Source organism: Rosa chinensis, chromosome 4 (assembly GCF_002994745.2).
Source record: "Rosa chinensis cultivar Old Blush chromosome 4, RchiOBHm-V2, whole genome shotgun sequence".
Lineage (NCBI taxonomy): Eukaryota > Viridiplantae > Streptophyta > Magnoliopsida > Rosales > Rosaceae > Rosa > Rosa chinensis.
In genome coordinates this window covers 3123105-3145652 of record NC_037091.1, presented here as the reverse complement: position 1 = coordinate 3145652, position 22548 = coordinate 3123105, and the positions used below count along the sequence as shown (strand labels likewise).

The window sequence follows — 22548 nt, the reverse complement described above, 5'->3', positions numbered from 1 at the left end:
TCCCACCTGGGTGGAATCCCTTCAAAACCCTTAAGAATTCCGATTCCGTCCCTGATGTATCCGAGTTGAGGATTCTTCAGTCCTGCAATGGCCTCTTTCTCTGCCATATTCCTAGATCTGGACTTGAAACAAAAAATCATCCCGTATATGTTGTCAATCCCACAACCAACGAATTCCGGGCTCTTTCTTTTCCAGTTGTCAGACATAGTAGTGATTCTTTATTTGTGCGCTATGCTTTGGCTTTTGATCCTTCCAAGTCGCCTCATTACAAGGTGGTTTGCGTGACTAACAACCCCCATAATTTATGATGGGGGGCAGCACAAAATAGACATATATTCGTCTGAGACCGGAGAGTGGAAGCGTCTCGATTTCTTCCCCAGCCCCTCCGACGAGGGCAGGCACTTTGACTACAGGAGCAGGGAAGGCGCCATATACTGCAACGGCGCAGTTCATTGGATAAGAGGGAGAGAGGGGAAGCAAACTTGCCATTCTGCTCATTCCCAGATGGTAGGTTTGAATTCAAAAGAGAGGAAACTGATGTGCTGCACTACTTCGACATAGGCCAAGAGCGTTTGCTGGTCGCTTCAGCTACCCCTCCTGTCCCCTTGGTTGTCAAGAACATTGCGCTGAAGTTAATGATTTTGGCAGCAAGTTTCCTACTAAGTGGCCGTTATTGGCTAAGAGATATTTTGGGGAGTGTGGTGGCTGTTTGTGCTTGATTGAGACTTATAGGTATTGCAACACTAAATTTGACGTCATGGAGATGGAGAGGGACTACTCTGACTGGCTTCTCAAGTATCATGTTGATCTTAATAAGCTAGCCACAGCTCTTCCCGGACGGCAGTGGAATGCGCTTGTTGTCTTGTGCCTTTCTCAAAAGGATTCTTCAACTGATCTTTTATTGCACATGCCTGGTAAGGTCATATCTTATAATATTAGGAATAAGAGCTTCAAGACATCTGTTGATCGAGTTGGCCAATAAGGAACTTTTGCTAGCTTTACGTGATAATCATCGTATTCGAGAGGATGTTATTTTTCCTTACATGGAGACTTCAGCTTGTTTGTGAGGATGGAATCTATATGTATCCCATGCATATTATGCTGCTATTTCCATCTAAAGTAATGCTTTCTATTAGAAATACCTATCTATTTATTACAATGGTTCTTTCGAGATTATTAGTTATCCATGGTTTGTCGTAATCAAATTATGCTTTGTATTAGAAAGTTCTATATACTAATTGCAGTGGTTCTTTCTAAATTATTAGTTATTGTGGTTTGTCATAATCAAATTAGCACAAGGAATTTACAAAAGATTTAGCTAGATAAACTTAGCATTTGGGATTGTGTACATTCCTAAGGTCTTGGTCCGTAGAACTTGTTCTCCCAGGTGTTCATTGCTACTGGAAATCTAGCAAAATTTAGCCAATCTTTACTGTATGTCAAAACAGCATATGAAAAATGTAAATTAGTAAAACTAACTATAGGGAATGGTCTACCTATTTATGACTTAACGGAAACTTGATTTTGCCCGTAATAGTTCATTAGCATTCCCCGTTGGTTATCTGTGGCCGATTTTTGACAAGAACATTTGGCACACTTTAGATCTTCAATTTACTCATCTTGTAATTAAACTTCACAAATAAGCATTTTTAATTCCCTCGTTGTCTTAAACATCAAAATTAGTATTGAAACTCGAATATAATATTGATTAACAGATACAATGCCCCTCAACCAAAAAAAGAAAAAAGAAAAAATGCTGATACAATATTGTTATGGATTTAATATAAAGGAAGTTAAACATGTTACATTTTATTGAATAATATTCCACTAGAAGCCTTTTTGGCTAATGCATTTCCATTTATTTGAGATTAGCTGCAGTACTCGAACTGCGAAATTTATCTTTTACACTAAAATTTTCTCCTCGATCCATTGATCCTAGAACATAGGTAACAAATCAGAAGAACACAGATTTTATGTTCTACTACATCTCCATCTTTCTTATTTTCTTTATTGGCCCCTGTAGTTCAGCACATTTGTGAGCTTTTGGCAATTTTTTGGGTTAGGGTGCATCTATATATTTTGTTCGTCATTAATCATGATACAAATGTACATTTAAGATAGTATGTGACATTGCAGATACAAAACAAAGTTGGTGCTAGGCCATTTTAATTATGATACTAAAGGCCGGAAAACAGTGCTGTTTAGTCTTAATTTTCTCTTCATTGTAAGCAATTTGGTGACGCAGTCGGATTGATAACTAGGTTTACCAGCAATAAACCTAAGCAAAAGATTCTGGAGTCCACCAGAGATAAAAGAGAATAATCTCAATTTAATTGATAAAAGATGAAAGATACGTTCTGCAGCCGCTTGCGGCTGCATAAATAAGAGAAAAGTACCCTAGGGCGACTAACAACGAAACCCTAAGGCCCATGGATAAAAACGAAAACAATCCAAAATTAACTAAGAAAACCAAAAACGGGTAAAATAGAAAAATGCAGTTTTGAGGCTCTAAACGACCCCGAAAGCCCGAAAAAGGTCACACGTCGTGGCATAGCAACGAGTTTGGTTTCTGGCGCGATTCCCTTTCCGAAAAGCTAAAGTGCGTCCCAATCGGACTCCGGAGGCCCAGTTCACGTCTACTAGTCACTTTTCGGTTTCCACCTTTAGCACGATCCAATTGTTCTTGAAATTGGACCGCCATCTGTTCTACATCAGTCTCCTCCACCTCCGAAGAACTCGACCCCGAGTTCTCTTCAGGATAAAGAGCCTCATCTTCACGAAACTCATGCAGATCAGCAACATTGAAAGTGTTAGAGATGCCCATTGAATCTGGAAGTGCAACAACATATGCATTATCATTGATCTTCTTCACCACCTTAAAAGGACCATACTTTCTGGGCTTCAACTTGTTATAGGTACCAACAGGGAATCTCTCCTTCCTCAGGAACACCATCACGTCATCACCTTCCTGGAACACTTTAACTCGCCGATGCTTGTCAGCTGCAGCTTTATATTTGGCATTAGTTTGTTCCAATTTGGCCTTAGTTGATTCTCGAACAAACTGCACATCCTTGGCCAGGCTTTCAGCAGCAACACTAACACCAGGAACTTTAGGAAGCTTTACCAAATCCACCACATGTTGAGGAACAGCCGTATAAACTAAGGAGAATGGGGACTTCCCTGTTGCACTATGTACAGCACTGTTATAAGCAAACTCCACCTGTGGTAAAGCATAATCCCATTGTTTGGGCCTATCTCCACAAACGCTCCGAACCATGTTACCCAAGGTTCTATTAGTAACCTCTGTCTGTCCATCAGTTTGAGGATGAGCTGTACTGCTACGGTTCAAAGTTGTTCCAAACATCCTCCACAAGGTAATCCAGAAATGGCTAAGGAACTTGGTGTCTCGGTCAGATGTAATGGACTTGGGTACTCCATGCAAACGAACCACTTCTCTGAAGAACAGTTTAGCTATATTAGAGGCATCAGCAGTCTTCTTACATGCGATGAAATGCACCATCTTAGAGAACCTGTCAACTACCACAAACACTGAATCCACTCCCCTTTGGGTACGGGGTAGTCCCAACACAAAATCCATAGCAAGGTCCTGCCAAATATCATCAGGAACAGGTAAAGGTAGATAAAGACCTGTGTTTTGAGACTGACCCTTAGAAACCTGGCAGGTGTAGCACTTCCTTACGATAGTTCCTGCGTCCTTCTTCAACTGTGGCCAGAAATACCTCTCCTCAAGGCTAGCAATAGTTTTGTCTCGGCCCAAGTGCCCACTCAAACCCCCTCCATGCAGATCTCGAATCAGTTTTTCTCGCAATGAAGAACTAGGGATACATAACCGATTGCCTTTGAATAAATACCCTTCATTCACATAAAAATCTGCAACTGCATTATTGCTACTGCATTTGGTCCAGATCTCCTTAAAATCAGTATCTTCCCCATACAACTCCTTCAAGAGCTCAAACCCCACAATCTCCTGAGCTAAGGTGACCAGCAAGGAAGCCCTCCTACTCAAAGCATCTGCCACCCTATTAAGAGTACCAGATTTATGTTGAATCACAAAAGGAAATTTCTGCAGAAAACTCACCCACCTGGCATGCATCTTATTCACAGTTTTCTGACTATTAAGGTACTTCAAGGCTTGATGATCCGTGAACAGTACAAATTCTCTCTGAATCAGGTAGTGCTCCCATTGTCTCAATGCTCGGAACACTGCATAAAATTCTTGATCATAAGTACTCCACTTCTGGCGAGCGTCACTCAGCTTTTCACTAAAGAATGCTACTGGTTTCTTCTCTTGTGACAACACAGCACCTACTCCCACGCCACTAGCATCACATTCAACCTCAAAAACCTTATCAAAATTAGGAAGAGCGAGAACGGGTGCAGTACAAAGCTTTTCTTTGATCAAGGCAAAACTCTTCTCTTGTTCCTCTCCCCACTGGAATTTGCCTTTCTTCAAACATTCAGTAATAGGGGCAGTAATGGTACTGAAATTCTTCACAAACCTCCTGTAGAAGGTAGCTAAACCATGAAAGCTCCGCACCTCAGAAGCTGTCTTTGGAGCTGGCCATTCTCTTATAGCCCGTACCTTCTCTTCATCAACCTGAATGCCTTCTTCTCCAACCACAAATCCCAGAAATAATAACTTGCTGGTGCAGAATGTACATTTTTTTAGGTTGATGTACAGTTTATTCTCCTGTAAAGCTACCAACACCTGCTTCAAGTGCACCAAATGTTCTTCTTTGGTCCTGCTATATATCAGTATATCATCAAAATACACTACTACAAAGGAACCTATAAAAGGGCGAAGAACCTGGTTCATAAGCCTCATAAAAGTGCTGGGTGCATTAGACAATCCGAATGGCATAACCATCCACTCGTACAAGCCATCCTTGCTCTTAAAAGCTGTCTTCCATTCATCTCCTGGCTTGATTCGAATCTGGTGATATCCACTTCGAAGGTCTATCTTGGTAAACACTTTGGAACCCTCTAGCTCATCAAGCATGTCTTCCAAACGAGGAATAGGGAACCTGTACTTCACAGTTATCTTATTAATGGCCCTGCTATCAACACACATCCGCCATTGATTGCCCTTCTTAGGAACAAGGAGGACTGGAACTGCACAAGGACTCATACTTTCTCGAATGAACCCCTTTTTCAACAAATCTTCAATCTGCTCTCTCAAAATCTCATTCTCCTTGGGACTCATTCGGTAATGTGGCAGATTGGGCAAGCTAGCTCCAGGCACCAAATCAATCTGATGTTGAATGTCTCTCATAGGTGGCAGCTCATTGGGTAACTCATCCGAGATCAGCTCTTTAAATGCCCCCAATATGTTCTGCACTTCCTTGGGAATCACCACTTCTTCCTTTTCTGCAGACAACAATCCTTTTATCACCACTGGACAGAAAACCTCAGATTCTTTAAAGGCCCTCTCCATCTCAAGTTCACTGCTAGACAAGGTCAGGAAACTCTCCACTTTCTTCACACCAGACTTCTCAAATTGACACACAGGAGCCATAGCAATTTTATGGTTATTCCACATAAACAACATCACATTGTCCCTGCCTTTATAAGTCACATCCACATCAAATTGCCAAGGTCGTCCAAACAAAATATGACAAGCATCCATATCAATAATGTCGCATAAAACTTCATCTTTATAATGCTTACCAATGGTTACCGGTACTTTGCAGGATTCAACAACTCGAACTTGTGGACCTTTCTTGACCCACCCGAGGGAATAAGGTGTCTCATGAGGTTGCGTAGGTAACTGCAAATAATCCACCAGTTTCTTGGCCACAAAATTTTCGCAGCTTCCATTATCCACAATTAAATTGCACACTTTGTTATTAATGGAACAAAGTGACCTGAAAATATTGCGCCGCTGCCCTTCATCTTTAGGACATAGTAGAACCCGCTGCAACACAATATTAATCTTCTCAGGAGATTCCTCCTCCGCAAACTCAGCCCCATCATAATCGCCATCTCTTCCAACTTCTTCTTCATCCTCATCATAATCATCTATAAGGGCAGTTTGTCTCCTCTCAGGACACACATTAGATCTATGCCCAGGCTTGTTGCATCTATAACAGACATCTCCTGTAGGTCTAGCATAAGGATTATTAAACCTCTGATTCGGGGCTCTATTTTGAGCACCACTAGAATTGTTAGAACTGCCCGCGCCTTTAAAAGGGGGATTAGAAGCTTTAAAGGCGTTTTCTGCTCTCTGCAGCGTAGTTGTACCCTTGGCAGTTGAGGCATTAACCAAATCTGCACTCCTTTGGTAGTTATACCTTTGGAAAGAAGAAGCTCGTGAAGGTTTCTCCAACAACTCTGCTTTCAATGCTAGGTTTGTAACTTCGGCCATAGTATGAACAGTTTGTAACCCAATTCTCTCCTGAATGGAAGGCTTCAACCCACTGATATAGCGAGCCACCTTCTGGCCTTCAGTTTCTCCTAACTCGTTACGCTCTGAATAGCGTAAGAACTCAGCCGTATAATCAGCCACCGTCCTAGTTCCCTGGACACATTCAATATACAGCCTATATAGAATCTGCTCATAATCATCTGGCAAGAACCTTTCCATCATCAACTGCTTCATTCTTCGCCATGTTCTAACACCCTGCTTCCTCTGCTTCCTTCGAGTGTTCTGCAACTTATCCCACCATACTGCTGCAGTACTCTTCAATCTCCAGGCTACATGCTTAACTTGCTTGTGTTCAGGCACTTCCATAATCTCAAAGAACCTGTCCACCTGAAGCTGCCAATCTAAATAATCTTCTACACCCAAATTGCCCGAAAAGAAAGGAATTTCGGCCTTGACTTTGTAATCCTGGTCAGCTTGTCCATGTTGTTCATGTTGTAAAATTTCTTCTTCAGGTTCAGATTCTGATGTATTATCAACAACTTCACCACGTGGAGCCCTAACTCGCTGGCCTCCTTCCCCATCTCTACGCTGATTATTGTTGTTGTGGTTGTTGTTGTTCCTCTCACCCAACAATCCACGAATTTCTCCGATCTGATTATTCATGGAATTGATGGCAGCGGTAAACGCTGCTGTAAGGGCTTCAATATCTGATTTCGTGACTTCACCCATTGCTACGAAGGTAAATAAAAGAGACAGGGAAGACCTGCTTTGATACCACCTGACGCAGTCGGATTGATAACTAGGTTTACCAGCAATAAACCTAAGCAAAAGATTCTGGAGTCCACCAGAGATAAAAGAGAATAATCTCAATTTAATTGATAAAAGATGAAAGATACGTTCTGCAGCCGCTTGCGGCTGCATAAATAAGAGAAAAGTACCCTAGGGCGACTAACAACGAAACCCTAAGGCCCATGGATAAAAACGAAAACAATCCAAAATTAACTAAGAAAACCAAAAACGGGTAAAATAGAAAAATGCAGTTTTGAGGCTCTAAACGACCCCGAAAGCCCGAAAAAGGTCACACGTCGTGGCATAGCAACGAGTTTGGTTTCTGGCGCGATTCCCTTTCCGAAAAGCTAAAGTGCGTCCCAATCGGACTCCGGAGGCCCAGTTCACGTCTACTAGTCACTTTTCGGTTTCCACCTTTAGCACGATCCAATTGTTCTTGAAATTGGACCGCCATCTGTTCTACATCATTTGGTATATAGTTTTAATGAAATGCAAAGTAGAGTCATAGTTGCTCTGTAATCCTCCACTTTGTTAAGTGAAATAGATCACTGAAGGCACAATGTATATCATCTCAACTTGAAGTGCTTTTGCTATCGGAGTTCGTATGTAAGAAGATTGTAAGCCCAAGGGGGTTGGTATTGACAGCAACCACTATGATTCAGGTCCGTAATACTTTGCCAGGATCTTGATAGTAATGGAATTTATTCTACTGCTGGATGTCCTGTGTCCAGAATCCAGATAAGTACTATTTAGTGCTTTAAGGATGAAAAACTTACATTGGTTGCTGTTGTTAATTAAATATTTTGGTTGCAGTTAAAGTATTATTGACTCTCGATCCCACTTATTTGAGGCCTTGAGGGGATTCCAAATCATTAGGTATGAATATATGATTAATCTAATAGGTATCAAGGGCATATCAGATCATTAGGTACCTGCAAATATATATGACTAAATTTTAAACACGACCTTTGTGTTTTCTGTCTGCTATATGTTTCTTTTGATGATTGCAGTTAATGGTTTAACTATTTTGGTTCCTGTTGCCCCTGATCGAGCTATCTGAGTTTAGCATGAACTTTGAATGCCTGGGGTAGGAATTGGAATTGGAATGTATCACGTTATTCAAACAGATTGACAACAGAAAGGTAATAATTATTGCCGAGCCGATTAGTGAAGCTAAAAAAAAGTGCAGATTCCAAAAGTTTTCTTGGATTATGTTGGTGTTGCTTATAAATACATGGACGTACATGGAGTTGAATTATTTTTTTGGCCAGGATGAAGAAGAAATATTCTCAAAGGCTGAATTCATTATCAATGTGTAGTGATGTATATATTTCATGAATGGATATGGTGTTCAAATGTGTACTAGCTCAATGTACCTCAAGCAGCTAGGATGTGAAGGCATGTTGATCTTTTTGTCAATTTCTCTGTCCAACCATTAACACATGCGCAACCTCTGAAGCAAAAAAGGCTAAAAATTCTTTAACCAAGATTGTTGTTCGTTGTGTCTACGGTACGCAAAGAATGGATGAAAATGAGTTAATTTGACACAAGGTAGTAAATTAGCTAATTTTAAAAATCTTAGGAAATTAACAAATCATGCTAAATCTAAGGGTGATGGGCTTTATGACTCAAACAGACATATGAACTCCATGTTACGCTGCTCGACCAACTTTTACCACATAATGTCATTATGGGCTTTGGGCTAAAGAATATCTTTTGGTGCTTTTGGGCCTGTTTTTTTGGTTCGTTTTCCTTTATATAACAGACTCGATCACTGTTCGTCTCTCTGCAAACACTGTGCTGAGCTGAGAGCACAGCAAGTTTGGGAATTGAAAGCAAAACGCTACACCCTGGAGGGAGAATTGAGAGCTCAGAATGTCATCTTCAGCAGAAACGGTAGCGAACATCGAAGGGCTCCTTAAGCAGATCCTCATATCGGTTCCAGCTCCATCTCTGATCCGCTTCAAGTGCGTCTCCAAGCACTGGCTCTCTCTCATTTCCGACCCCGACTTCTGTCGCCGCCACACTCTCCGAAACCCTAACCCCAAAATCTCAGCTTTCTTCTCTTCCCAAACCAATGAAGACACCACCATCAACTCCATCACTCTCGGCAGCCCAGCCGGTAATCCCTTCAAAACTCTCGCCAATTCCGCCTCCGCGTTGAGGATTCTTCAGTCCTGCAATGGCCTCTTCCTCTGCTATGTCGAATTCCCCGGAGAAGAAGAAGAAAGAAACTATCCTCCTGTATATGTCGTCAATCCCACCACCAACAAATTCCGCGCTCTCTCTGCTCCAAGCCTTGCGAAGAAGGAGGAAGTGTATATGTTTGTGAGGTATGGTTTGGCTTTCGACCCTTCGAAATCGCCTCATTACACTGTGGTGTGTGTCAGTCACGACATTCTCCGTGGCAAGCGCCACAGCATAGAGATATATTCGTCGGAGACCGGAACTTGGGTGAAGCGTTTCAAGGCTCTTTTCTTCCCTAGCCCTTCCGACGAGGGCAGGCACATTGATACTCGCAGAATGCCTATGCATTTTGATGAGAGGAGCAGGGAAGGGGCAGTGTATTGCAACGGCGCAATTCATTGGATAAGAAACAGATGGGAAGCGAGCCTGCCATTCTGCTCGGAGACAGATGGTGTGGTCGAAACAGTTGGATTCGAAAGAAGTAAATTGGATGTGTTGCACTACTATGACATAGGTGAAGAAAGTCTGCGGCTCGCTGCTGCTACTCCTCCAGTTCCTTTGGTTGTGAAAAACATTCCGTTGGAGAAAGAACAAAACTTTCCTACTGAGTTTCCCCATTTGATTGATAGATACTTTGGCGAGTCAGGTGGTGGCTGTTTGTATTTGATTGAGGTTTTTGAGCATTGTAGGACTCAATTTGAGGTGATGGAGATGGAGAGGGACTACTCTGGCTGGTTTGTTAAGTACCATGTTGATCTTAGTCCGGTGGTCGCACCTCGTCCTGGACAGGACCCTAATGCTTTTGTTGTCTTGTTCCTTTCACGAGATGTGGAAACAGATGGTGAGGATTCTTCAACTGATCTTTGGTTGCATATGCCTGGTAAGGTCGTGTCTTATAATCTCAGGACTAAGAGCTTCAAGACATCTGTTGAGTTAGCCAATAGGGAACTTTTTCTAGCATTAGATGATGATGAATATGAGGGTGATAACTATCCTTACATGGAGACTTTAGCTTGTGTGTAAGAACGGAATCTATATGTATCCCATACATGCTATGTTGTTGTTGCCATGTAAGTTATGCTTTGTATGAGACATATCTAGTTACCTATTACAATGGTGTTATTTCTTTCAACCTGTTGGATTACTAGTTACTTGTGGTTTGTCATAATCAAATACAGCTCAAGAAGATAAAAGAAATGATTTAGATGAAGTTAGCATCAACAAGCTAGATTGTGTAGATTCTGATTCTTGATGTGTGGAACTTGTTTTTCCAGACCTTCATATGAAGGTGCTGGTAGAAATCCAGTAAAATTTAGCCATTCTTTACTGTATTTGAAATAGCATATGAAAATTTAAATGTTCTTGAATTCCCATTTTTGACTGTCAGAAACTCTATTCTGCCACTTATGGTGCATTAGCAGTCCCCAGCTTTTATCAGTGGGCAGTTTTTGACAAGTTTGATGCCTCAAGAACATTTGGGACACTTTCCTTTGCTAGCTTGTCGGGAAACATCACAATCAAATGCATTTTTGTTTGCCATTGTCCTTAAATGGAAAAGCTGTAACTGAAATTCAAATAGAATGATGGATTGGCAGATGCAATACTGTATTTTCTTAATACAACTTCAGAGTGTAGGAACTTAACCCCGGTACTTTTTCTTGAATATTGCACTAAAAGTCTTTTTGGCCACTTCTTTCTGGTCATGTTCCAAAACAGTTTCACTTCCTAGACCATAAAATTACTTGAGTTAGATCCAACTACTTGAGCATATCAGAAGAACACAGTTTCCATATCACACGTCTCCACCTTCCTTTTATTTTCATTGGTTCATATACATGTGTGCACCCTTATATGTTGTTATTCTTGGATGCACATATCAGACAACTGAAGGTGGCATAGCAGATGCAAGAGGAATGCTAGTGCAAGGCCTTTTTAAGATACTAAAGCAACAAAATACTAGAATGTTCAAATATCCTGTTTTGATGAAAGTAGTTTGGTGTAAAGTTTGTAATGATATGCCTTTTAGTGTCTTAAATGCTCTGTAATCCTTTACTTTGTCAAGTGAAACAGACTGGTAGCAATGTATGTCAGAAATGGCATGACCTCAATTTTGTATCTAAACTTGAAGTGCTTTTGTATTTGGTGCTGTATGCCAGAAGGTTTTAGGCTCTAGTGATTAGTGTTGATAATGATGTAATCATGTCCTGCTTCCAAAAGTAAGATGCAATTTGGTAGTAGGCATTGTGGCAACAGAGTCATCAAGACTGAAAACAGAAAGAATACAGGAAGCAGAACTACTTCAAGGCCTACTTTGTTAACTGACCACATTAGGCATGGGAAGTCGTACGCCTACTTTGTTTTTCTACATTTAATGAATTCTTATAGGGCGGACAAAAAAAAATTATATTATTTCTGGTACTAAATAGCTTGTAGTATGGGTTCCAAGTAAGTTCCAGGCACCATGGATTAAACATAATAAATTGTCAAAATTACTACTTGGATGATAAAAAATGAATCTCAGTAGACAAATTCGCATGTTTCTTCTTGCGAGTATGCTGTCATGATTGATTTCTCCATTTTGGACTGCAAGTTGGTTCCAATAGAATGAGAAAACAAAACTTGAAGTCAGTATCTGCACAACAACGAAGATGGTGAGAACTAGACATGTTGCCTACCGGAACATATAAGCTAATTTTTCTACACTGGTTTTGATGAAGGCGAATCTCAGATGAAAATTGCAAAGGTTAAAGTGGGAAGTTGGGACTTGGAGGTAAGTTCATTTTTCTCACACTTCGGGCTGTATATCTGTGAAAGCCAACTACACTAGCTGATCAATTGTTCAATTTAGAACAATCTCTTACAATTTATCTACATTCGTTCCTATCAAGCTGAAATTTCAGTTTCAAAAAAACTGTTAAGTTACTATCTGATTAGTTCAGTGTACTTGTTTGATTGAATAAGGCAAAATCAGAATGTATACTTTATAATGTTTGTAGCTTCGATCAGAAAGATTTGCAACTCTGGTAAAAGCTTTGTTTCTTGTTTTTTTTTTTTCGCTCAACGTTGCATCCAAGCTCTCAGATTGCATGAGCAGTTAGTTGTACGAAGAATGGGGAATAAACCCTTTGATTATACATTTATTTATTAGTGGGAAAGTTTTGGTACGAAATTCTTACTCCTTTAGTTTGATATAAATGGGACTCCAGGATATGTAAGACTATGCTGCGAAGCTAGTGTAAAGCGGCTGGATGTCTACTACATTCATCTTTACTATCAGCACTGTGTCTGCTTCAGTGCCACTTGAGGATACTGTAAGATTTCAGAGCTTCTCCCCTACCATTTATATATCCTTCGTTCAAATCATCATGTAAATGTACAATTTGAAATATCTCTATATCTAATTGTTTGATTTCATGGATAATTCAGAAGATAGAAGTAACCCTACATTGGGTATCAACCCAAACAGATGCTAGGCCATATGGCATTCATCTAGACCTCCCTCAAACAGAGGCTGCGTTTTATGATTAAGGGTGTGCTTTCAGGCATATGTACTCCCAAATTCGTAGTCATTAACTCATAATGCAAAACGTACGTGTCTAGGAAAAGGAGATTAATCTTTAACACTAATGATTCTGGATCATTAACATGACATGAACACTTGCTTTCATATACACCAAACATTTGATTTTAAGAAATGCTGTCAGCACTCCATGAAAATCAATTGTAGTCCTCTACACTCGTTGCGTGAGTATCTAGAAATAATAAAATGTCGACCCTTTAGTCCAGAATAGTTTCGAAAAGTGCGTTGCTGTTCAGTTGCTTTTTGTCATCTTCAAATTGTTTGTTCAGTATGCACCTAGTTACAGGAATCCAGAAATTGTGCTAGTAATTAATATACAATACTTTTTTTTTTTTTTAAGGAGAAAGGGATTAGGCGATATTAGTTCCTCGGAGACAGACAATGCAGGGCACTTGTCCCACACTCAAACCCGAAGGTGAAGGGTCTGCCCCACTCTGGGAACCCACCGCCCGTCCCCCAACTCAATACAATACGGACACGGGCCACACATGTAATAAACAGAGATAGAAATGCAGCTAACAGTACTTCTTTTGGTTTAATTTTCGGTTGATTGGAGTCATGGATTTATGGTCATTTATATTTCGTATAAAGGAAAAGAGTACTGATTTGATCAGGTCTTTGTTTTTGTAAAGATTCCTGCAGGAAGTGATCAATCGATTCAGCACCTGGTGATTCTCATCCTATGTGCTTAGTTAATTCATGCCTTCTTATGTAGGTGCTTGTTGAAAATCAAATTTTTGTAGTTGCAGAGCATTATTGACACTCACTGACATTTCGTATGTTATAGGTAACAAAGAATGTCAGATTATTAGGACAAAATTATGATTAAATCTTACAGGTTTCAGATCACTAGGTGCAAATGTGCAATGACATATTAAACATGACCTTTTGTGTTTTGCTAACGGCAGTTATATTATTGTTCACGGTAGAACAATCTAAGCTACCCTCTGATTTTGCTGACGATGGAGGATGAATCTCAGATTCAAATCCCAAATGCTGTACAGCCAAGTCAGGGCTTGGAGGTAAGTTTACACTTGTTTGAAATGTCAACTAAACTAAGTTGATCAATTTAGAACAATCTAAAATAAAGGAAGAGCAGAATGTGTTACAGTGTATCTAGCTTCATTCCTATCAAGCTGAAATTTCAGTCTGTAAAACACTATGAAGTTACTATCTGATTAGTTCGCTGTAATAGTTTGGTACATAAATAGCAAATCCAGCATAGGTATGATAGTTTGTGTATCAAATCAGAATTGCAAATTAACTAATATATGTACAAAAGTTGATTTTCGGTTCCTTATGGCTACGACACTGATCTGATGTATATGATGTTTATTCGCTGGACGTCTTCAAGTTCAAAAGAGATATAAGTTAAATGTTGGTGGTTTTTGAGAATTTAAGTCTCATATATGTAGGTAAATAATCGACACAATACTTCTGTTAATTTTGTTTGGCGCATACTTCATTGAATTTTGGCTTATACTTTTCTGGTTTGCAGGTTTCAAGATTGAGTTTGGATGTGGGAATAGAGAGAATGTACAGCGCTCCTCCCTCTCATGCAGCTGGATGTCCAGTGATAAAGGAAGCTTTGATGCATGTGAAGACATTTTGGCATTTCATCAAGATTGTCGTTCGTTGTGTATGAGTTGGAAAATATTATTTTTAAGTTTGAATTGTTTTATTTTCCACCTTATTGTATAGCCTTATCGTATCATACCACTTATCTGTAGAGAGCAGATAACATCAACCGCACCCCCCGATCGCGGCAATGGAATTAAAGAAGACATTACAAATCAAAATTTCCATCAGTCCTAAAATCAAATTTGTTTCCTATTATACCTTGAAGTACTTGCTCCCCTTTCCTAAGATGCCTGTACCCTTTATGGATGGTAACCCCAGATTGATGCTATCCATCTGCGCTGATTAATTGATGCAAGCTATACCATTGTGCCAGAACCAAATGTAAATAACTACCGCAATGGAAAAGATTGGATTTTGCATATTGGCCCAGCATTAATAATTCTATTACAAATAACAAAAACCCTGATTAAAGAAATGGAATCTGTTTTTATCTCGAACAATCTGAATGCATGGTGACAGAAGCATGAATACCAGTCTTCTGGGTGGTCTACTTAGATATCTGCACATGATTGACATGAATGCCGGCACAGGGGTATCATCACATTCTATACTGGGGATTTTGTAGATTGATCTTTCTCAATTGATGCAGACATAAATCAGTATTTCTACATGCAGAACTGTGATAATCAAGATATTAATGTATTGTTATTCAAACTGAGGTATTTCAATAAACTCTTTGGAGGAAGAATCAGTATAAGGACCCTACAAAATAATCTAACGTTTGTATATCTATTGATTTTACTAAGCTAATCTTCATAGCGACTTCTATTTATGAAACAACCTCAGCATATAACACCAGCTCTGATGAACTAGTTATAGTTTTACTACTTCCTGTGAGAGTCTGCGTCACAAAAGCAAGGAAATACAAAGCAAGATACAGGCTTATATTCTTAGATGATTGCAAATACTTGCATATATATTGGTCTTTGGAACTCAATTAAGCCTTAGATATCGGCCTGATAATATTTGGAGCCTCGAATCAGGGAGACACTAGTATCATGCCACTTGCCTATGGCTACATCTGCTGCGAACTCTTGAGCAACCATCCCATTAGACGACTACAATGAAAAAGACATAATGTCAGAGTTTTTCAAGAACAGATGAGAAACAAAAATTGCTATCATCCTCTTTTCTAATGTGCCAGAAGTACTCACCATATCATATGAACCATATCTTATTTTGGTACAAAGGTTGTTGGAGGAAAAATGAACAGAATATAAATTGGTGTATAGTAGGGGAATCACGCTCATTGCTTGCTCTGACCATCATAAGAGTCCCACCACTCTCAAGGTATACCACCGTATGTTTGCTGGTAAGTGGTAACCTTCCAACTACACAGGCAAAGGAACATTATACTAAAAGGTTAAGAGCCAATCATGTTTAGTTTAAACTACTTGACCAGAGACATACCTTTGAAATAGGTAAAATCCATCAGTGGATAAATCTCGGTGGGGTTCATTGGATATTGCAGCACCAACTTGCTTGCATGAATCTACAACGTATGCAAACTCGAAGAAGCAATACTCATAGCATCAATTGCGTCCTTGGAAAAAAAGAATACCAACTTTTACGTCCTCAAGAAGGTCAGCACTTGCCTGCCACATCGCCTAATGCCAGACTAGAACTTTTAGCTGATACCAAAAAATGATATATATGATCCAATCAAATCATTGCCCAAATTGTTTATAAATTTAGAGGTTGTAATCTATGTATGACAACTTAAACTGCCTCTGGCATGTATATGTGGCAGGAAGATTTACTTGAAGTCATAGTTTCACATTCCATTTGCCTAACACAATGACCATGTGGACAATGCAACAGCGTGTCACTTAAACGTGATTATGTGTTTCAACAAATTGCAAACAATGAGATAAAGGCACTTGAGCATAGAAGTACTAGGAAAAGTATATGGGAACAAGTATGACCAAGGGAAATAGCACATACGTACCTTTACTTCTAATTTATTTGCAGTCGTCTCAAATTCAGTTAGATCAGTATGTACCCCACTTTGCCCAAATCTGCTACCATTCCAAGTGAAAGTTTGTAGTTCCCACTGCATATGGAAGCAACAATCACTATGTATAACATTAATCACCCAGAAATGAAGTATAAACCAAAAATTAATACTAGATCAGTTGTTTGCACTACCTTAACTGCTGTGCCTATTTAACTATTTATTCTAAGAGGATTACATATATACACCTACTTATTGATAAGTTTTGACGAATAGGAATGCTTTCCGGAGAAAGCCTGATCCTGCAGCAACCTCTAAAGAGATTCATGCCAGTTTCTAATGAATTAGAAAACTCTCATCAACCACCACATAGGATCACTGCAATGCAATACAGGCAATCAGACTTTTTCAAGAACGCATTAGAAGTCAAAATTGCCATCAATTAATGGATATTAAGATCAGTTCTTTCATAATGTAAGTATTAAGTAGAAGTAGTTTCTCCTCTTTCTTAAAGTGCCACTAGACCTATTTAATTGTAATCCAGATTATGTTAGCTACTGAATATATGCTGCTTAATTGAAGCAAGTAATTAATGTTTACTGGCATGAATGTACAACAGAGGCAAACTCCAAGAAGGGGTAACTAACCGTAAGATCAACTCCATCCTTAGAAACAATGAAAACCAATTCCTTCTTCCTCAAGAAGGTCAGCACATGCCTGCCGCATCACCTTGAAGCAAGATATTTAGCCAAATCCAGGCTACAACTTCCAAAAGAAAAAAAATTGATGTATATGAGTTTGACAAATCTTTGGCCATACTTATTTATGAATTTCCAAGTTGTAATCTGTAGAATGAAATTACATATGGTTGTGGATGTGCTAGGAAGATTTTGCTTAAAGTAATAAATTTCATATTCCATGTGCTTAATCCATGGACCATATGGATAACATATGCAACATCATGCTCTTTAAACATAATATATTTCAATAAAATTGTAAACAGTAACATACAGGCACTAGAGCATAAAAGTACTAGGAAAAGAGTATAGGCAAGAGTGCAATACAACTATGGGAACATAGCATTTACCCACTGCAAATGGAAAAGCAATCAAAATGCATGATATCAATCAACAAGCAACATAGTACGAAAGTGAAAGCAAAGAGAATGAACCGGAAACCAAATATTAATAATGGGATCATATCAACCAATTTGTATGGACTACCTTAATTTGCATTTCCTAGCTAGCTGATACCACCGATATTCTGCTACAACTGGAATCAATTGAGGATCAACAATGAGGACAAGTACAAACAGTTTTGATACCATTCCCCATCATCCTTCATTGATTCCACCTGTCCACAATAAATACAAAGCAATTGATGAAAGGCCTTTAGGTTTTGCTAACTATTATATTATGGAAATGTTTTTGTCACAGAAATTTGTAGACAGTGCACAGGTAAGGTTAGTTAGTAACAGCCATAGTTAGCTCGAATGAATATTCATGATCATATGCATCTGCATTTGCTCATACCATTTGCTAGTATCGCTGCATTCTTAAGGATTCACAAAGATTCGTTCATTGTTTCTGTAACAGTTGCTAGGCTGAAAATGTGAAACTTGACCTTAATGCACCTCAAAATAGGCCAGAGTTAATTGTACATAATATACATGGTAAAAGATTATCAAATTCTAATGCAGTAACAAACTAGATAGATCTGCCCGTCTGCTCTAAAAGCAGCCTAGGCATTATGCAGGGTAAAACAATGGTTGCGATTCAATTGGCAGCAGACATGGATCAGAAAATTTCTTCATGCAATTGGATGCAACAGAGATTATTCTCAATGTAATCAAGACAATGCTGGAGTCGCAGAGTTGAGATACTCAGAGACATCAATGCACAGGTATTCAAAATGAGGGTATCCTGTCCTTCCAACCTCTTTCTAAAACTTTAGAGGAAGAATCGGTTTTCGAGAGGACCCTATTAGAGTGAGCTATTTTTCATTGTTGTATTGATTTTACTAAACGGTGTTCTGAAATATGAACTTTTAGCACACACTGTTATTCTTAAACAACGTCGCATACAGTACAACAGCAGCAACATTCAGAAGTTAGAAAAGTTGGAAAAGAAAAGGATACTAAGAAGAAGACATGTGAACCTGGGTCTGGGTCTGGGTCTGGGTCTGGGTCTTAGTTGAGCGCTGGGAGGCCAGTTAACCGTAGAAAACTCTTCCGCTGGAGTTTCGGAACACAAAAGCGACTCCGCCCCTATCACATTTATAGTTCTTGGGAATCTCTCCAGTGCTTCACAACCACTTATGTGTAGGTAAACCTCTGGTGGGATCTCCGGAATTTCTCGGAGTCTCTTGCAACCGTACAAGTCAAGCCGCCATAAGTTGACATATCTGGTGATGCAAGCAGGAAGACTAACAAAATTGTTTTCTGACAGAAAAAGGTACTGTAATGTTTCCCAGCAATCAAGAGTCATGAGGAAATCACAATCTGATAAACCAGTGCATCCTCGGATATCCAACCTCCGTAGCTTGGGAAGTGATGGACCGACATTCAACATGTTGGTATTTGTTGGAAATCTGACAAGTTTCGAGCAGTTACCAAGCTCAAGCTGCTTCAGATTTTGCAACCCATAAATGCTGCACGGTAGAGTTGTAAGATTTTTGCAATTCGTAAGATCCAACGTTTGAAGCCCAATGAGATTTCCAATTGACTCATCCAATTCTCTGATGGCACCGCCTCCTAAATAAACTTCTCTCAAGAAATCCATCTTTATTGGAATTTCTGGAAATGCAGCAAGTTTTGGGCACTGCCTCGCATCAAGAACTCGTAGATTGCGCAGCTCATAAATGCTACGCGGCAGAGTTGTAAGATTTTGACAGTTCCTTAGGATCAACTCTTCGAGCCCAGTGAGATTTGTAATGGACGGACCCAATTCTTTAATGCAAGTGTCTGATAAATCCAAAATTCTCAAGGAACCCATCTCTTTCCCAACTTCTGAAAATTCCTCAAGCTTGCAAGAGTGGATAGAAATAGCTTCTACATATTTCCAGGTGATTTTTCTTGGATACATAGTAAGGTTAGAGCAGCCGTCAACATTCAAGGTAAAAAGGTTTCGAAGGAATCCAACGGAATCAGGAACCTCAACTAAACTGCGACATTCATATAGATCCAACTCTTTCAAGTTGGGGACTGCACTCAAGTTTGGGAGTTCCTTTAGGGATGTACAACTACTTAAATTCATATATGTTAGTCTTGAAAAATTCTGTATGGCAAAACAAAAAGGAGAAGATCAACCAAGTGGAGCCAATAATTTACAGCATAGTAATTTATTATTTATTTTTTAATTAAAAAAGTATTGAAATAAAACGGATTATTAGATAAAAGTACCTTACGTCCCTCCCATAGTCGTGTGATTCCGTGGCTATCAGGAATATTGAGCTTTACAAGTTTGTTTGCATGAAAATTAGATGGAAAAGATTGCAACGGACATTCAGGCCAATTAAGCCACCTCAACTGGTTGGAGAGATAATCAATTTCTCCAGAAAAGCATTCATATTCCAATCTTCCGTCCATAGAAATATATCTAAGATTCTTCATCCCTGAGAAGCTTTCAGCATTCAAAAATATATTAAAAGTTTGCCAAGAGACCGGGATCTGGATGCCTGTAACTTTATCTGTTCCCTACATTAAAAGAAAGCAATCATACTAACTTAGTAACATTTATAGTTGCAATTTCTATTCAGACCAAAACAAAACAAAAAAAACATAGCAATTTATATTGTAAGCACATTGTTTCAATACAATCTTCTTCAAGATTTTCTGAAAAGGACAAAGCACAATTAATATACTTACTGTATTATTTGTTAGAACGTGGTCGACATCTTCTTTGCTCCACAGTCTGCTCCGTTCCCCGGGCTCACCAGGTGACTCTTAATACACTATGTCTTTACCCATTTCTTCTATCAAGTCATGCATCCAAATCTTATCCCCGTCATCAATTCTTATCAAGGCTTTTTCTTGGAGTTGTGCAATACCAGTCACTGATTTGAGGTCATAGCAAGCTTCTAGTATTGGTTTCACACGGTCTACATACTCACCTTTAAAGAAACAAGCGATATCAAGAAAATATCCTTTTAAATCTACTCCCAATGCATCATAACTTATTTTGAGCACATCTCTTATCTCTCTGTGAGGATCTTCTCCCCTACAACTATCTAATGTAGCTTCCCACTCCTCTCTACTTCTACGAAATAGATGAGATCCTAAAACTATTAAACCTAATGGAAGACCCTGGGCATAGAGTACAGCACGTTGTGCAAGTTCCAAATAATTGTCTGGAGGTCCATTTCTTTTGAATGCATTTAAGCTAAACAACTCCAAAGCTTGATCATAATCTAACAACTTGACCTCATATACCTCATCAACTTGATAAGCAATTAGCCAACGTTTATCTCTTGTTGTTATGAGAATTCTACTGCTAGGCCCAAAACAATCAGGGGATGGAACTAAGTTCTGTAATTGGCTAGAATGACTCACATCATCAAGGATTAAGAGAACTTTTTTATTTTGCATCCTTGTCTTTATCAAACCCACTCCTTTATCAACATTGTTCACCTTCAAAGTTGAGTCTCTTAAAATATCAAATAAAAGTGTCTCTTGCATTTGGACTAGGGCATTTGATCTAACATCCGCCAAGAAACAACTATATGCAAACTTACAGCGAATTGAATTAAACACATCTTTCGCAATTGTGGTCTTTCCTATTCCACCAGGACCCCATATGCCTACCGTGCAAACAATATTTTCCTCGGCATGTAGAAGTCTGATGACATCTTGTCTACAAGACTCTATTCCAATAGGATGTGTAGCTACTTGCAAGTCACATGAAGGGTTTACCACTTGGGCAGATAACTCACCAACAATGTCGTTGATAAATTTAGACTCGTACCTACGAATTTAAAAGCATATATACGGAATCAAATTTTTAAAAAATATGTTTGATTTTATAGTTAGTACTTAGTGGAGGGGCTAAAGACATACTTGCCATCCTTGAAAGGCCATCCAGACAAGTCTGCTGCTTCCTTGAGAGCTGCCTTCCATTTGTCCATGCTATCCTTGTATTTGCATTGGTCAAGTGTAGCAAATGCGTCACCGAAGGCACCTCTTTGGTGTCGTACATCTGAGGGATCCACCTTGTAGAACACTGCTCTAACCTCCTGTCCTTTGGATTTTCTGCATTCAAGTATCTCGACCAGTTCATCTAAGCACCACCTTGAGGAAGCATAATTGTGAGAGAAGACAATAATTGAAACTCTGGACTCCCTAATTGCTTTGATAAGAGCCGATGATATTTCTTCTCCTCTTCTGAGCCCATCATCTCTGAAGGTCTCAATTCCCCTCTGACACAAAGCAGTGTGCAAATGATCTGTAAAATTAAAGCGCGTATCCTCGCCTCGAAAACTCAGGAACACCTCGTATGTGTAATGATTTTGGTCAGTAGAATAATGTGGGAGAGAAGAAGATGAAGAACTGGCTGCTGCTTCAGCGGTCAGAGAAGCCATATTTTGCTTTGCTTTGCTTTGCTCGGTCTGTTGAAAGTTGCCTTCCGAGATCTCAACTCTCAAGTAGATTCTCAGTGCCTGCTGCAATGTGAATGTGAGGTTGAAAATGACTAAATTGCCAAGCAGGCGCACTAATTGCCAAGCAGCTTTCACTCACCTGCATGATTGTTGATTTGTTTCCAGCTTTCACTTTTTTTTTTTCTTTTTCTTTTTCTCTTTTCAGTGGTAATGACTTAGAGGACTTGGAAAATCGTACTTTGATCAGTTGATGTTTGGGTTCAATGTATTTTCTATGGAGGAGATTGCATTTAAAATCGTACGGCAATCTTAAGGGGTCACTTTGTTGATTTTCATGTCGGTATTTTACCCAATCTGAAAAGAAAAAGAAAAGGTTAATTTTTCTTCAAATTCCTTGACCAAAAGAAATGTTACTTACCA

The 22548-nt window shown here is 39.3% G+C and overlaps 3 protein-coding genes across 6 annotated transcripts; 2 read left to right on the top strand and 1 right to left on the bottom strand.

Annotated features, from left to right (window-relative positions):
* Positions 1–9049: 9049 nt before the first annotated feature.
* LOC112198623 (F-box protein At5g07610) lies at positions 9050–10384 on the top strand. The gene has a single exon (XM_024339766.1). The coding sequence runs from the start codon at positions 9050–9052 to the stop codon at positions 10382–10384; it is 1335 nt and encodes a 444-aa protein (XP_024195534.1).
* A 2161-nt stretch (positions 10385–12545) lies between these two features.
* LOC121052656 lies at positions 12546–14883 on the top strand. Of its 4 annotated transcripts, XM_040518058.1 has the most exons (3): positions 12546–12672; positions 13871–13963; positions 14440–14883. In XM_040518058.1, exons 1-3 carry the CDS (start codon positions 12610–12612, stop codon positions 14584–14586), a joined length of 303 nt encoding a protein of 100 aa, XP_040373992.1. In that variant the 5' UTR covers positions 12546–12609; the 3' UTR covers positions 14587–14883. The 4 variants fall into 4 exon arrangements, 1 of the variants encoding a protein (XP_040373992.1); XR_005809718.1 differs by lacking the exon at positions 14440–14883 and having other exon boundaries at positions 13850–14239; XR_005809717.1 differs by lacking the exon at positions 14440–14883 and having other exon boundaries at positions 12558–12672; positions 13282–14239.
* Positions 14884–15205: 322 nt separating this feature from the next.
* LOC112198182 (disease resistance protein RUN1) lies at positions 15206–22243 on the bottom strand. The gene is made up of 10 exons (XM_040518055.1): positions 21590–22243; positions 20402–21497; positions 19937–20230; positions 17760–19811; positions 17184–17301; positions 16789–16914; positions 16531–16635; positions 15993–16213; positions 15737–15913; positions 15206–15640 (listed from the first exon to the last, which is right to left on the bottom strand). The coding sequence occupies exons 1-2, from the start codon at positions 22108–22110 to the stop codon at positions 20480–20482; spliced, it is 1539 nt and encodes a 512-aa protein (XP_040373989.1). The 5' UTR covers positions 22111–22243; the 3' UTR covers positions 15206–15640; positions 15737–15913; positions 15993–16213; positions 16531–16635; positions 16789–16914; positions 17184–17301; positions 17760–19811; positions 19937–20230; positions 20402–20479.
* Positions 22244–22548: the final 305 nt, after the last annotated feature.